Source organism: Belonocnema kinseyi, chromosome 6 (assembly GCF_010883055.1).
Source record: "Belonocnema kinseyi isolate 2016_QV_RU_SX_M_011 chromosome 6, B_treatae_v1, whole genome shotgun sequence".
NCBI classification, from domain to species: domain Eukaryota; kingdom Metazoa; phylum Arthropoda; class Insecta; order Hymenoptera; family Cynipidae; genus Belonocnema; species Belonocnema kinseyi.
This window is the reverse complement of record NC_046662.1, coordinates 62,997,720-63,014,078: the sequence shown is the minus strand read 5'-3', so window position 1 is coordinate 63,014,078 and position 16,359 is coordinate 62,997,720. Positions and strand designations below refer to the sequence as shown.

At 24.2% G+C, this 16,359-nt stretch overlaps 1 protein-coding gene across 3 annotated transcripts in view; it reads left to right on the top strand.

Moving 5' to 3' along the window:
- LOC117174101 (unconventional myosin-Va) overlaps positions 1–16,359 on the top strand; it is a 162,583-nt gene that overhangs the window by 38,728 nt on the left and 107,496 nt on the right. For 2 of the 3 annotated variants that reach the window (XM_033362844.1, XM_033362843.1), the window contains exon 1: positions 6,744–6,806. The exons of the other annotated variant lie outside the window; for it this stretch is intronic. In XM_033362844.1, coding sequence (XP_033218735.1) covers positions 6,759–6,806 — 48 coding nt within the window. In that variant the 5' untranslated portion in view covers positions 6,744–6,758. Of the gene's footprint in view, positions 1–6,743; positions 6,807–16,359 lie in introns of those variants that run through there. 3 annotated transcript variants of the gene reach the window in all.

Sequence of the window (16,359 nt, the reverse complement as noted above, 5' to 3'; positions counted from 1 at the left end):
CGATTTCGCTGGAAGCGGGTGCAATTTTTCAGATTAGCACCCGCTCCCGGCGAAATCCTGCGATTGTCCTTATGACAAATTTTTAATTATATATATATATATTTTTTTTTTATTTTTTATTTTTTACGAATAAAACAAAAACTACCTGTCCTATCCAAAATTATTCATGACAAATTTTAATAAGTTTTCTTGAAAATTCAACTTTGGATTGCTCAAAAAAATAATGAAAAATTCCATTTTGCGTTCAAACTACTCAAGGTAGGAAAAAAGATGAATAAACAAAAGATTTGTATTTAAGATAGATCTACAAATTGTTATTCATATAAAACAGCATAAAAAATAAATAAGTTGTTGGACACACGACACAAGCTACGAATAAACTTGTTGAAAATGGAGTCCCTTTTCCTGAAATACAAAAAGCTGTGTGTAAGAAAAGGGCCTTCGTTAAATTCTTCTCTCTCTCTCTAAAAAATAGGGTGGAATAATTTAAAAAATTGGCAATGTTTAAAGAGTTTTCATGTTACAAATGAATTATGGTTTGCCTCGTGACTTTGAATACTAACCACGTATTTTTTATGGTACTATTTTCATTTGAATTAAAAAGAAATTACACCAAAATCTCGCTTTCAGTCACTCCGTTATCAGTCTTTCTAGAACTGCTGGCTCTCTCAGTTTTTCAGGGGAGCACAGCGAGAGCAGTTGCGACATTATATTCCAATTGGAAATATTCACTGGAATTATTATTTTATTTTCACGTCTTTTTGTGAAATGTTAGCGAAAGGTTATCTTTCTAATATATTAACTTTTAATTTTCAATTTTTTTATTTTGCCATTCTTATTAGAGAAGGTATAAGGTTTATGTAAGATGTGACCTCCCTCCTCCCCATTTTTTGTCAAATTTCCATATTTTGAAACCCGCTGAATCCGAAAAACAAGTTTTTACTAATGTGTCTCCTTGTGAGTCTGTAGATTTTTTGTTTTTTAGGACGATAACTTTTTTGGAAGAATTGACAGATTGGAAAAATTCACTTTAACGTTGTTCATTGAATTCAAAAAGATGAACAATTTATTCTTATGTTTTTTTTTATAAAAAATAGCATATTTATAGCGTTTAGAAAATTCCTTAAAACAAACGAAAATTAACATTTCAAGCTGAATAACGCACTATATGAAAAAAGTCAAGATAAGAAAAATGTGGCTTTTTGAATAACCTATAAGATTATCATAACAACTTTTTTATTTTTCTTGAAAAATCGGAAATTCAATGAAAAAAATGGAGACAAAAGTTGCTATTCCAAAAAAGAGCTACAAATTTGTCATCAATAATGTTTTGATAGGATGCTTAGATTTTCCTTCAATTGTGAAAAATGACAATAAAAATAAAAAAAATTAAATTTTGGCGAAAACGAAGCAATTTGCAGTAAAATGTTTAATATACATTTTTTTCAGGATGCGCTGATTTGTACTGATTTTGAAGATCAAAATTCAAGAGCTTTACTAATAAATCTTCTAATTTGATGAAATTTGAAATTCAAATCATTGATATTACAGCATTTTTAATTTTAAAACTTAAGCTTAATTTTTAACTTCTAATTCTTAAATTCTTAATTTTTAAATTCTACAATTACGAAAAATAAAAAATTCTTGAATTTTTAAGATTAAAAATTCCAAGCTCTACAATTGTGAAGATCTAAAATTGAAAAACTTCAATCTTAACGATTCGCAATTTAAATGTTTTCAATTTTAAAAGATTTTTAACACAAAGTTCTTTGATTTGAAAATTTGAATAATTTTTTAATTTATATTTTCAAGGTATTTAATTTTAAATGTCTTTTTAAATATGTAATTCAGTTTAGAGGATTTCCAATGGAAAATTCTTCAATTTTTAAGATTTTCAATTGAATAGCGTTCAATATTAAATGTGTATTGTCGAAATTTTCTTGTCATTACAAGATTCATTTTTTAAAGGTATGTAATTTTGAACATTTTTTTCATACATAGTTCATTTTTGAAGTTTCAAAACATAAAACTCTTGAATTTTAGATATTTGCGATTTAAAACTCTTCAATTTTGAAGATTTACAAATGGAAACTCTTTAGTTTTGAAATATGTATAAATAACAATTCTTAAATTGTGATGACTTTGATAATCTAAATTTAGGGCTTTTGAATTTTAAATAATCGAAATTGATGAAATTTCAGATGTAAATCATGAAAAATGCAGATTTTTAAATTGTAAAACAGAAAAATTTCATAATATTTTATCGTAAATGTTTTAAATAAGAAATCTTGAATTTTAAAGATCAACAATTCAAATTTATAAATTTTTAAAGAGTTAAATCAAAAATTCTAAAATTTAAAAAATGTTGATTTGAAAATTAATCCATCATTAGAACTTATATTTTATATGAATATAATTTTTAATATATTTTTAAATAATTTTATTTGGAAGATTCACAACTAAAAATAATGTAATTTAAACGGCTATCAAGTCAAAAGTCGAATGTATTGTGTATCAACAAAACTCGAAATTATAGACCTAGGATGAAAAGATGTTCAAGATATACTTGTATTATAATCAAAGAGATTTTAAAAAACGAGCAAAATATACTATATTTTATATACATGCAAATATCAAATGATAAATTAAAACAATTTTTAAGCTTTAATAAATTATGATGAGGTCTTCTTAAAATTGATAATTATATCAGGAGAAACAGCTTTATTAATTTCTTTTGAAAATTTCTAATTATTTTATTGTTTTTACTTTAAACAACTGAAATTATTTTTAAAATATATTTTTCACTCATTACATTTCTCCACAATATAACTTCTGTACATTAACATCCTAAAAATAATAATCGTAATAATTTTTAATGAAAATTTTAAAAACTCACAAAATGCAATAATTTTAATAATGTGTTCTACAAATTTGTTTGTCACTATCAATTCTTTTCAATTTTTAGAAATGTCTGAAATGATTAAAACCATTTTTTTTAAGAAAACAGTTTTTTTTTAAATAACCATGTTTGATGATAATTTAAGATTATTAAAGAACATTTATAATTAAAATGTGTCCTTTCGCCATTAAAACCATTTTTTTTAAGAAAACAGTTTTTTTTTTAAATAACCCTGTTTGATGATAATTTAAGATTATTAAAGAACATTTATAATTAAAATGCTTCCTTTCGCCAATAATGTTTAGAAACATTCAGAAATAAATGTTATCATCAAATAGAATTATTTATTTGAAAAGTTTGATTTACTAAATTTATGGAAAAAATGCTTCATTTTTATCAATATAGAATATCATTTAATAGAAGCATGGGAATATTGTTTAGATCAACAGAATATTGTTGTCTTTATTGTTGAAGAATCATTTATAATTTGAAGTTTCTTTTTAAAAAATAAATTTTTAGAATTAAAATTCCTCATTTGGATTTTGCTATTGATAAAATTCTAGACAATTGAAATCAACAAACTGAAAAAAGTTAATTATAGTACCAACTATTTTTTAGATAGGATAGTGACTTAACAAATTAAGCAAATACTACGGTTACAAACCCTAAAAATGAGCCAAAGATTTTTTTAATAATTTTCAGAGTTAATCTTTTTTTTTATGTTAAATGATCATGCTGAAAATCTAATCCTTTATTTTTAAATCTTTTGTAAAATATGTTTAAAAAATGAAATTTTTTTTTATTCAATTTTGTTCTGAAAAAGTAGTTAGATTTTGCATGCATTAATTTTAGAAACAAGCGAACAAGGCAGAGAAAATTGTTCTGGTGTTTTGCATACATTACATTTTTAGTGTTAAAACTTTCTCCGTGTTGTAAGCTAGGAGTTTGTTTTTACAATCGTTTTTATTTTTCTTTAAAGAAAAACTTAAGTAGTACAATCACAATTACTTTCACACTTCGAATCTTAGACAATAATAGGCTCTTTAAGAGTTGTATAAAGAAATACTTATCATTTTTATCAATTTTTAAAAGTTTAATTAATAATTAAAAAATGTTTAATTTTTAAACAATATAAATTCACTCATAATAATTTAAATTTGAGTGTCTCAGAATTCCGTAATAGAACTTTGTTAATTTTTATTGTTTTTCACTTAACAATACTTTAATTTTGACCGTCTTAAAAATAAAAATTCATTTACAAAGCTTGGGATAAATTGAACCTTTTTCTACTTAAAACTGTGAAAATAAAGGTGAATTTTATTTTTGATCTCAGAAAAATTTGTATAATTAATTTTAATATGAAATTCTAATTTTTTGTATGCAACAATTTAAAATTTTAGAATTTCAGACGCTTGGAGTTTAAAACACTTAATTTAGTATTTATTTTACAATTGTCAAATTCTTATCAAGCTTGCAGTATATTTTTTGTAACTATTGTTATTTTAAATTAAAGAAATAAGTTTAAGAAAAAAACTTAATTTAACAAAAACGTGTGCGATAAAAATATTTTATTTTTAATAAATAAATATTTTTGATAATTCATGAGAGTTAATATTGATCAAGTATTTTAAATATTATTTGAAATCTAATGATTTTTTTAATCGAAAATATAAATTTTCAATGAAATATATTGCCACAACAACAATTATTTTAAATTGTAGATTTTCGCTTAAACCTAATATTTTCTGTTTAAAATATCCGTTTGCCAGTGAAAAATGTTAGGATAACCTAGAATTCCACAAAATTATCAATATTCTTTAAAATATAATTATTTAAATTGAAAAGGTACATTTTTGACAAAAAGCACCAACATAATCCAAAATTGTTAAAAGATTATAATTTCTGTTTCAAATGAAATAATTATGGTTTGTAAGTATCAATTTTCAATTTTGAACACTATCGTAACCTGTAATAGTTCGAAAATTGTCAATATCCTTTGAGATATAATGGTTTTTGTTTTAAAATAAGATTCTTTAGCATAAAACGACAAAATAACCTAAAATTGTTTTAATCCATGAATCTTCTTGAAAATATATTTTTTTAATGAAAAATTCGAATTTTCGAAGAAAACAATGATATAAACGAAAATTGTTAAAATAGTCTAAATCTTGTTCGAATTATAATGATTTTTTTATTCAAATCGCATTTTTTGGTGAAAAGCGCTATACAACCAATAATTGTTAAAATTTATTAATTTTCTTTGAAACTAATGTTTGGTTTAAAAATAAAATAAAATGTATTAACAAAAATTTTTTGGTCAAGAAACACTAACATAATCCAAAAAATTTCAAATATTATAAATCTTATTCAAATTAGTATAATGATTTTCAGTTTAAAATACGTAAAATGCCAATTTTTTTATTTATGAAGCTAACCTAAACTAAAATTGTTAGAAGATTATTAACCTTTAAAATATCGATTTCCAACAAAAAATTATTGTATTTTTAATAAATGAATAACATTTTTCAAAAAATAATTGGTTTAATTCTTTATATTAGGAAATGTTCAAATTCGCTAACATTATAAACTTTTAGCAATTGTATTATTCGAAGATTTTCCAATTCTGTAATATTATAAAATGTTTGGGAATTTTATTTTACTGGATTTTTATATTTCCGCAATATTATAATTCGAGAATTGTACAGTTTCGGGAATTTTATTTCTCGGGATTTTTCAGGATTTTCATTTTAATCTGAAATCATTGGATTTCATGAATCTACAATTTAACATAGTCTAATATATTTTGTCTTAGCTCCAAACGCTGTCAATTCAAAATTTAGAATTAATAATTACTACTTTACATTTTAAAAATTTAATATTGATTTTTTTTTAATAATGCATTTAAAATTATTTATAAGTAATACTTAAAATAAAAATCCATTTTGCTAAAAACTACAATAAGAAAAAAATTTTTTCAATAAATTTCTTCTAACAAAAAATTATTTTGATTATTTTCCTAATTTTGAATGTTTACTCGTAGTTTTCTTCAATCAGAAATGATTGAGGAAATAATACAATTTCTATTTCTGTCTGCTCTGAAATGAGCCAATTTTTCCAAAGTTAAATTATAAAATTATTGAGTTTTTATCGTTTTAAAATTATCCTATTTTCCAATCTTAATATAAAATCATTGAATTTGGTTTAATAATCGATGTTTTTAATTATTTACACTCGAACTTGAATTTAAAAAAATTTTATTTGAGCCTTCCGAGAATGGCGGTTTCAGATAAGAGGGGTCTAACTGGATAACATCGTCCTGGTGTTTCGTTCGCAGAGCCTGGATTGCAGCCGAAGATCAGAACCGAACCCGGGCCTAAATGCAAGTTCGAATGTATATATTCTATTTGAAAAAATAAAAATCCAGTCTATAAAATACAAATCTATTTGGCCAGAAAGCATAAACTGAAATGTACCAAACTCGAAAATAAATTTTCTAATAAAATTTCTTCTCATGGGTATTGAATTAGGTTCTAATAATTTTTTAATTCCGAATTTTTACTAGTATTTTCCTTCAGTAAAGAATCAACATAAGGCTTGGGATCTATACTAAATACGACAGAAGCCTTACATATTGCAGGTGAGTTGGCAAAGCACAAATTGTATATTGAAGGCATAAGGTTCAGTTTCATTTCCACATCGGTCGTTTACACCGGCTCTATGTTTGAACTAGTTTTTTTTTAACCTCAATCAAAATCTCAAAATAAATAATATTCGAATTGGAAGAAAATGAGAAAATCGAAAATAATTCGATATGAAATTTCCGGACGAATAACCTCGGCGACAAATCAAATTTTGTAAAATGTGGTGGGGAAATGAATTCTATCATGGGCACTGCCACCATGGCAAAGTAAGTAATAATTGAATCCCATAGGAAATAAATTAGGCAACAAAATTTTTTCATGTTATATTCACACATTGTCTTCTATATCACCTTGTTAATTACTTTAATTGTTATGGTATTGTGCATTTCACTACATTCGTGATTTATTATTTTTAGTTTACTAAATATTTAAAAAGTTGTATGTTTAAAATAAAAAGAAACACAAATTTTTCGTTAAAAAGTAATTTATTCAATAAATCTAATTGCGACCGCAATAAGTTTTTCTTTTGGTTCATTATCTTAAGAAGGTTGTCTATTGTTTTGGTAATTTTGAACTTTCGTGGATAATTGCTCAATTTTTTTGTGCCATATAATTTTTTAATTAAAGTAAAAAATTAATATTACTATTTACGTTGACAGCAACCGATTTTCGGTGAAAAATTCTAACGTATCCTATTTGAACATCACCTTAGATTGTTCCAAGATTGTAAATCTTCTTTGAAATATAACTTTGTTTGATTAAAAATAACTAACTCTTCAGACGGAAAACAGTAACATAATCCAAAATTGTTTAAAGGTTCTAAATCTTGTTCAAATTATAACGTTTTTTATTTTTTAATATCAATTTTCAATTTAAAACGACGAATTATTCTAATATTGTTAAGAAATTATTTATAAAAATTTAGGTTTTTTGAGAAAATTCAGAAAGATTTTGGAAAATTTCAGATATGACGAATAAGTATCTAGAAAATTTATAAGAAATTTGTGTCAAAATTCAAACTCAAATTATACCTGAAATTGTCTTAAGTCTTCTGGATTCATTTTTGATGATTTAAAATTTTTTTTGTTCTGTTTTAAAATTTTTACAATATTCTCTTCAAATGAATTTTCTAACTAAACGATCACAACAGTTTTCTTTAAAACTACTAATAAATTCTTTTCGAAATTTTAGAAAATTATTTGAAATCATTGAAAATATTTCTCAAAGATTTTACAAGAATTAATTTGTCAAAATAATAAAAAAAATTTCCTGAAATCATAATCTGAAAAAAGTTTTTAAAAAATGTTCAATATCCATTCGTATTTTTAACCAAAAAACATCAAGTATTTTCTACAAAAAAATTGAATGTTTCTACCCAAAATCATGCATTTTTCACTAGCAAATTAATTTTAAACCAAATAATTGAATTTCCTATCAAGAAGATAAATTTTCTACCAAAAAAGACAAAAAAAAACTAAATTGATGAATCTTCAACCAAAACAATGGCTTTTGAATAAAGTTTAACTTTTAACCAAGAAGTTGTATTTTTAAACGAAAAGGATGAATTTTCCACAAAAAAATGTAATAGGTAATATTTCTGTTAAAAAAAAGATTTCAATTTTCAACAAAAACACTTAAATTCAGAGAAAAATTGAACAAAATAATTCAATGCTCAACCAAAAAGATCCATTATCAACCAAGAAGATTAATATCTTGCCAAAAAAGATGAATTTTCAACAAAATGGTTACATTTTCATCCAAAGAAATTAAATTTGGATTAAAATGAGAAAAATTCAATTCTCAATGAAAAATATAATAGCTGATGATTAAACCAAAAAATATTTTAAATCTTATATTTAAAAAATTCGATTAAAAAATCACTTCAAATCTTTCAGATTCTTTTTTTAGAATCTGAAATTCTTTTGGAATGTTTTGAAATATTTTTAATTTTTCTCTTAAAATAAATGTTGTTAAATAAAAAATAATTAAAAATTGTCCCAGTAATCTTAAGAAAATGTTGGAATTTTCTTGAAACCTTTCAAAGTTCTTAAAAAGCTTCTAAATTTTTTGTTCGAAACCTTCAAAAATCGACATTTCGTTTTTAATAAAAGTACTTGTGTATCTTTTCAAAACCTTTGAAAGCTCTTAAACTTATTCGAATTTTCTCTAAAATTCTGCTTTGAAATCTTCTACATTCTTTTCCGAAATTTCAGAAAATAATTTGAAACTGTTTGAATATTCTTTTTTTTACTCAATTAAAAAAAATGGTTTGCATCTTTCCGCGAAATCTTAAGAAAAGCATTCGTTACGTTAAAATCTTTAAAAGCTTCAAATTCTATTTAAAAATATTTAAAAATCTACATTTTGTTTAAAATTTATCGGTACCAGTAATTCTTTTGTTATCAGTACTGACAATCATTTGTATCGTTACGTACAGTCTATACCTTATGTAAAATAAGATATTCTACATTTTTTCCATAATTTAATTTTTCTCATCTCTTTGAATGTGTAAAAGAATTTACAATAATTTATAGTTTAGTAGCAAAATTTTGAGAATAGAATCATTTCTCAATTTTTAAACATTAATATGTTCATGTAATTATGAATAGAATCCTTTTGCCATTTTTTAAACATTTAGTGAAAACGTTAAGAACAGAATATTTGTTATTAAAGAATTAATTTAAATTTAGGCTTTTTTTTTTAGAAATAATTGTTTAGAAATAAAGTTCCTTGTTAGAAAATTGCGATTCATTATCTTGAGAACGTTCGTCTATTGTCTTCGTAATTTTCAACTTTCGCGGGTAATTGCCAGTTTCTGGTTTTTGATAATGATCTTAATTTCCAAATCCATTTCGTGCTTCCTGACTTAAATATTGTGATTTGTGATTTAATTGAAGGACTCTTTCTGAGAACTTGGGTTCAGGATTTATAGTTTTTTTCTTTGCTGGTAGGAACTAGACGCGCCTAATAACAATTTGTTCTTATCCGTGCTGGAAGGTAGAAAGCTTGGGAACTGCTCTCCAGAGGAATGCTGATACAACCTAAGAACCATTCGCAAGGAAAGATTCCTCTGGTCGGCTAGGGTTAGCATAAAAAGAAATAAAAAGACGGCTCTATAGCTTAGTTTGTATCACAGGGTATAAAATTATTTATATATAGGACTGAAGTATAAAGTAAAAATTTAATAAAGAGCATAGATTATCCGTTTTTTAAATTAATATTTGTAAGATCAGATAGTGAGACGAATTTTTTTTCGAGAAAACGATTTGGTTCCTACATAAGCAACACATTTTTTTCCTAACAGAATTTTGGTTCTTTTAACAAACGTTTTTTAGGGCTATCACAAATTCGTTACCTCTTCCAAAAGAGAGATTTTATTGGTTCTAAGAATTTTTTTTAGACTAATAAAACGTTTTTTGAAAGAACCAAAATTATGTTAGAGCAAGACAAACCTAGAATTAAATAAAAATAAATAAAAAGGCAGTTCTCTAGATTTGTTTGTATCGTAGAGTGTAAAATTATATAGAGAAGACTAGAGTATAAAATAAAAATTTAATTAAGAAAATGAACAATTTAAAAAATATATTTCTAAAATAAGATAGTGAAACGTTGCTACGGAAGCAATAAATTGTTCTTATCCTGAAAAAAATGTTGGTTCTTTTAACAAGGTCTTCTCATAGATTAATAAATTTGTTAATTCGCCAAAACAAGGAGTTTTTGATCAACGAAATTTTTGTTTTACCAGTAAAGGTTTGGTAAAAGAACCAAAATTTTATTGGGACAAAAAAGCTAGGCTTGCAAATTAAAGAAAATTAAAGGCAGTCAGTTCTATAGCTTAGTTTGTATTACAGAGTATAAAATTATGTAGATAAGACTGAAGTATAAAATAAAAATTTAATTCATAACATAAATGACTTTTTTTAAATTAATCCTTATGAAAGGAGATAGTGGGCTACATTCTTTGTTCGGACAAAACGATTTGCTTGCCAGGTAAACCCAAAAATGTTATTATCCTAAAAAAATTGTGGTTCTTTAAACAAATATTTTTTTAGAGTAACATAAATTTGTTAATTCTACCCAAAGAGAGATTTTTTTAGTTTAACAAATTTTTCTTAGACTAATAAAAGGTTTGTTGGAAGAACCAAAATTATGTTGGGGCAAGACAAGGCTAGGATTAGAATCAAAATAAACAAAAAGGCATTTTAATAGCTTAGTTTGTATCAGAAAGTGTAGAATTATATACAGAAGACTAAAGCATAAAATGAAAATTTAAGCAAAAACATAAATTAAAAAAAATTAATCTTTAGAAATTCAGATAGTTAGAAGTTGCTACGAAAGCAAGAAATTTGTCTTATCCTTACAAAATTTTGATTCTTCAAACAAATATTCTTTTAGACTAACACAAATTTGCTAAATCTTCTAAAATTGATTTTCTTTTATTCAATGAAACTTTTTTCAGGCCAATAAAAGACTTGTTGAAAGAATAAAAATTATTTTGGAACAAAAAACAAGGATAGGGTTAAAATAAAAGGAAATAAAAAGGCAGTAAGTCCTATAACCTAGTTCGTATCACAAAGTGTAGAATTTTATAGAGTATAAAATATAAAAATAAACATAGAATTAAGATCCTAAATGATGGCTTTAATAAAGAACATAAATCGTTTTTTTTTCTTCAATTAATCCTTATAAAATCACATAGTGAGGCAATTTTTGGTCGAGACAAAACGATTTGGTTTCTACGACAGCAACACTTTTTGCCTATCCCAACAATATTTGGTTTCTGCTGAGACATTTTTTAGGACTAACCAAAAAACTAAGATTGAATAAAAATAGATAAAAAGGCAGTTTTATGACTTGGCTTGTATCGCATAGCGTATAATTATATGAAGAAGACTATAGTATAAAATAAAAATTTAATAAAGAACATATATAATTTTTTAAAATTAATCTTTATAAAATCAGACAATGAGACAATTTTTAGTTTAAGAACGAATTATTTGGTTGCTACGAAAGCAATACATTTTGCCTATCACAACATTATTTGGTTCTGTTGAGACCTTTTTTAGGACTAACCAAAATTTTTTAATTCTGCCAAAACTGAGATCTTTGTTTTGTTTCATGAAACTTTTGTTATAACAATAAAAGGTTTGTTTAAAGAATCAAAATTATGTTTGGACCAAAAAAGGCTGGAGTTAGAATAAAAAAAAATATAAAGTCAGTTTTACAGCTTGATTTTTATTACAAAGTGTAGAATTATATAGAGAAGACTTAAGCATGAAATAAAAATTTAATAAAGACCACAAATTATTATTAAAAAAATCAATGTTTATGAATTCAGATACGGAGACAAATTTTTGGTTTGGACAGAACGATGTGTTTGCTACGTAAGCAACACATTTTTTTCATCCTGAAAAAAAGGTTGTTTCTTTTAAAAAACATTTTCTACGGCTAATACAAATTTTTTAATTCTTCCAAGATCGCGTTTTTTTATTCAACGAAACTTGTTAGATCAATAAAAGGTTTATTAAAAGAACCAACATTATTTTGGAACATAAAAGTGCCTAGGGTTAGAATAAAATAAAATAAAAGACAGTAAGTTGTATAGTTTGGTTTGTATCACAGAGTTTTATAATTTCATAGAGAAAACTACGGTATAAGGTTAACATTTTATTACGATCATCAATAATTTTTTTAAAATTAATCTTTGTAAGATCAGATAGTGATACTTTGCTACGGAAACAACAAATTTTCATAATCCTTACAAACTTTTTGTTCTTTTAAGGAACTTTTTTTTTGAACTAACATAAATTCTATAATTCTGCTAAAATCAGGATTTTTTGATTTAAGCAAACTTTTGTTTTACCAATAAAATGTTTATTGAAACAAAACAAAATTATTTTGGGTAAAAAAACGAAAAAACTAAGATTAGAATAAAAATAAATAAAAAGGCAGTTTTATTACTTGGTTTGTATCACATAGTATATAATTATATGAAGAAGACTAAAGTGTCAAATAAAAATTAAATGAAGAACATATATCATTTTTTAAAATTAACCTTTATGAAATCAGACAATGAGACCATTTTTATAATTGACACCAAATTATTTGGTTGCTACGATAGCAATACATTTTTCTTATTCTGGTGGGGACAAAACACTGTCACCTTTTCTTAAAGAATTCTAATTTTTTTCTGTTTTAAAAAACTCTCACTTTTTCTCGTTATTTTTTTTTTTTTTTTTTTTTTTTTTTTTTGCTTAAACGCGAAATTAATTATTAGAGCTCAATAGGAATATCCAACTATGTATGGTTAAAAGTTCATTATTTTTATGGAATATTGTACTAATTATATTTTTTGTTCAGAATTCAGAAGTACGATTATTTTTTTGAACATTTAAGAATTTTGTTGAAAACTCAAATATTATATTAAAAAATCATCTCTACTGGTCTAAAATTCCACTACTTGATTGAGAGTAGAATTTCATTGTACAGATTTCATTTTTTGTTTGTTCGAAATTTATCAATTTTTTTAAACTCGGTTTTGTTGTTGTTGAAAATTAATTGTTTAACTGAAAATTTAAGTATTTGATTTTTCGTTAAAAATTTATTGTTTTAAGTTAAAAATTGAACTATTAAATTTTTAAGACGATTTAATACGGTATAATTTCAACTAATTGATTGAAAATTAAACTTCTGCTTAAAAATTCATATTTTCGGTTTCATCAATTTTTTTCACCTTAGCCCAATTATTGGCATGTCAAAAACCGTAGTGATTTATTTTATTTTATATAAATATTTGATTGTACTGGATAATTAAATACGCATTATGTGTCAGAATGATAGAGTTAATTAATTAATTGAGGCAAAACATGCTAAAAAAATGTATTATCTACAAAATTAGAGAAGGGTACGAACAATTGGGGGAGGGGGCAAAATTGGTGCTCTTATCCTATCACTACTACATTTTTTGTTGAGAGTATACATTTTTTTTAGTTCATTTCAACTGTTTTCCATTTTGATTAAATCATTTGGTTGTTATTAAAAGTATAAACTCTTATACTTTTAGTTGAGAATTCATCTTCTTGATTGATATTTCACTAATACTTGGTTCGAAGTTGACCTCCATTGTTGAAGATTAGTTTTTATTGTTGAAGTTTCGTCAGTTTTGTTCAAAATTCATTTTTTTAATATCTTTTCAGGTTGAAAACTTAACCATTTCGTTTCATTATTTGCCCCTTTTCCATACCATTTAAACTGTTTTGTTGTATATGCAACTATTGGTTAATAATTCATTTTTTAATTTAGCTATTGGGTTGAAAAAAAATCTTTCTCCTATTATTCCAAAAAATATTAGCTAACAAATTTTTGTGAAGTTTAAGGATCGGTTTTTTCCCTAGAATTTAAACTTTTTTTTTACTTTTTGTACAGTTATTTAAAGAATTAAATTTTTTATAAAAGTACTAGAAAAGCAACTGCGGAATTTTTTCAGAAACGCAAAATTCAGATAAGATAGTAACATTCATTATGCCAGTAACAGTAGCGTATCTAAAATTTACACCCCCAATATAATAATTTCTTAGAAATGCCATTTATTGTGCGCAAATAATTTTGTAATACCTTGCCTCCGATTTTGATTTTAATTTGTTCAAATTTGAAGATTCTCAAGGCAAGATACCTGGCTTTCAATTCTAAATTCTCGACATACAAAAAAATACCGCTGCGAAGTACTGTCCAACTTTGATTTAAACCATTTTTTTAATAATTAGTTAAATTGTTATTTTCTTCAATTTTGACATCATTTAGTTTAGAATGCGTAATTCGAACATTTTTTATTTTAAACATTTTCGAATTTAAATTTTTAAGCTTAAATATAAATTTATAAACATAAATTAGTTCATGATTTAAAAAATTAAACTGTACTTTAGCATTAAAAAGTGAATAATATTTGATTCTACAAGACGATCCGGAATCAGTTTACAATTTTAGGATTTCCAGATTTCAACGTTATAAATTAAACTGTTTAAATTGAAAAATGTTATTAGTTAAACAAACGTATAAACGCCCGATTGAAACTTTGCAAACTATCCTCAATTTTAGAATAACTTCAAAATAATATATTCATAATTAAAGGTTTTTATTCAATTTTAAATGTTGTCTCAATCTTAAATATTTAATCTTGACACTATTTGATTTGAAATTTTTTAAGTAAGAAAAAAAACAATGACCTAATATTTAAAAATATCTGACTGTTCGCTAAAATCAGTCATTATAAATCAAATATTTAAAACTAAAGAAAAATAAACTTGGAACGTTACAGTTTTAATTGTTCTATTTAAAAAATTTTAATTTGGAGATCAAATTGTTTAATTTTGATTTATAAATAAAAATTCAACACCTATTATTCTTAGAACAAATTCGAGTAAGTTAAAGAGATATTTCGAAGTGTTAGAAAACTTCTAAATTAATTTGAAATTCGAAATGATTTCAGATAATTAAAACCCACAAAATCCGGCTATTCGTATCAAAATAACGGTGCAAATAGCCTGCGGCCTTATTTAAAACCAAATATAAATTTAAAATGATTTTTTATGTTGAAAAATTTATTTTAAGAGAATATTTAGAATAATTTACAAAATTGTCAAAAATAAACATGGAAGATTTTTAGGATTTTTTTTTTATTTGGTAGGATTAAAAAAAAATTATTAGGAAAAATTTTAGGAATACTTGGAATTGTTTTAGACGATGTTCAGAAGTTCTGAAAACTTGAGTAAAATGATTTAAAATTTGGAAAAAATGTAAAACAACATGTTAATGTTTTAAGATTTTGACATGATTGTGAAGTATTTCCAGAATTTCTAAATTATTTAAAATTAAAATAATTTACGTTTTAAGTTATGAAGTTATTAGATTAAGATTTATTGAATCTTTGGTGCTTCTGAGTTGTTTTACACCTACCTTCGCCTTAATTTAAGAAGTGTTTAGTTTATTTAAAAAATTGAATCGTTTAATTTTTAATGTTTTAGCTTAAAATTGCTTTAAATGGTATAATTAAGATAAATATTTTATTCACTGATTGATTTTTTTAATTTAGAGAATTAAACATTATAATATCGATTTATATTTTTAAAACTGAAAAAAAAATTCGCATTGAAACAGAATAAAGAATTTTTTAAACTTTATAAATCGGTACTGGTTTATCACCTTGACTCACTTCTAAGATTTTAAAAGTTAATTATGCATATTTTACTTTATAATTCAGAATAAATAATATTTTACTGGGAAAGTTTTAATAAAGAAACTAAGAAATTACAAGAGAAATCAGAAAATTTTGAAATATTTGAGAGTACTTTCAAACTCTAAGATTTTCCAAACAATTGTATTTCTAAAGATTCCAAGGAATTTTAAAAGGATTTGAGAGATTCCGGAGAATATCAAAAGATTTGAAAGAGTTTTTAATATTTGCGGGTATTTTAAAACTACAAGATTTTTCAATCGATTTGAATCAATTTAAGAGATTTTAAAGGATTTCAAGATATTATGGTGTCTTTAAAGATTCTGAATAATTTTAAAGAGATTTTAAGCGGTATAAAAGGATTTAAAAGATTTTATGGTATTTTTAAAGGTTCCGAGGAATCTTAAAGAGAATTAAAGGATTTAAAATAATATAAAATATTTAAGGGTATCTTAAGACTCCAACGATTTTTCAATAGATTTAAATATGAGGGTAGTTCAATAAGTCCTTAGAATGACCAACAAATGGCGCGCGAATCGCTCCAAATCATCTGTTTTCAGTCAGCACCACTCTCGACTAGATATATGGTG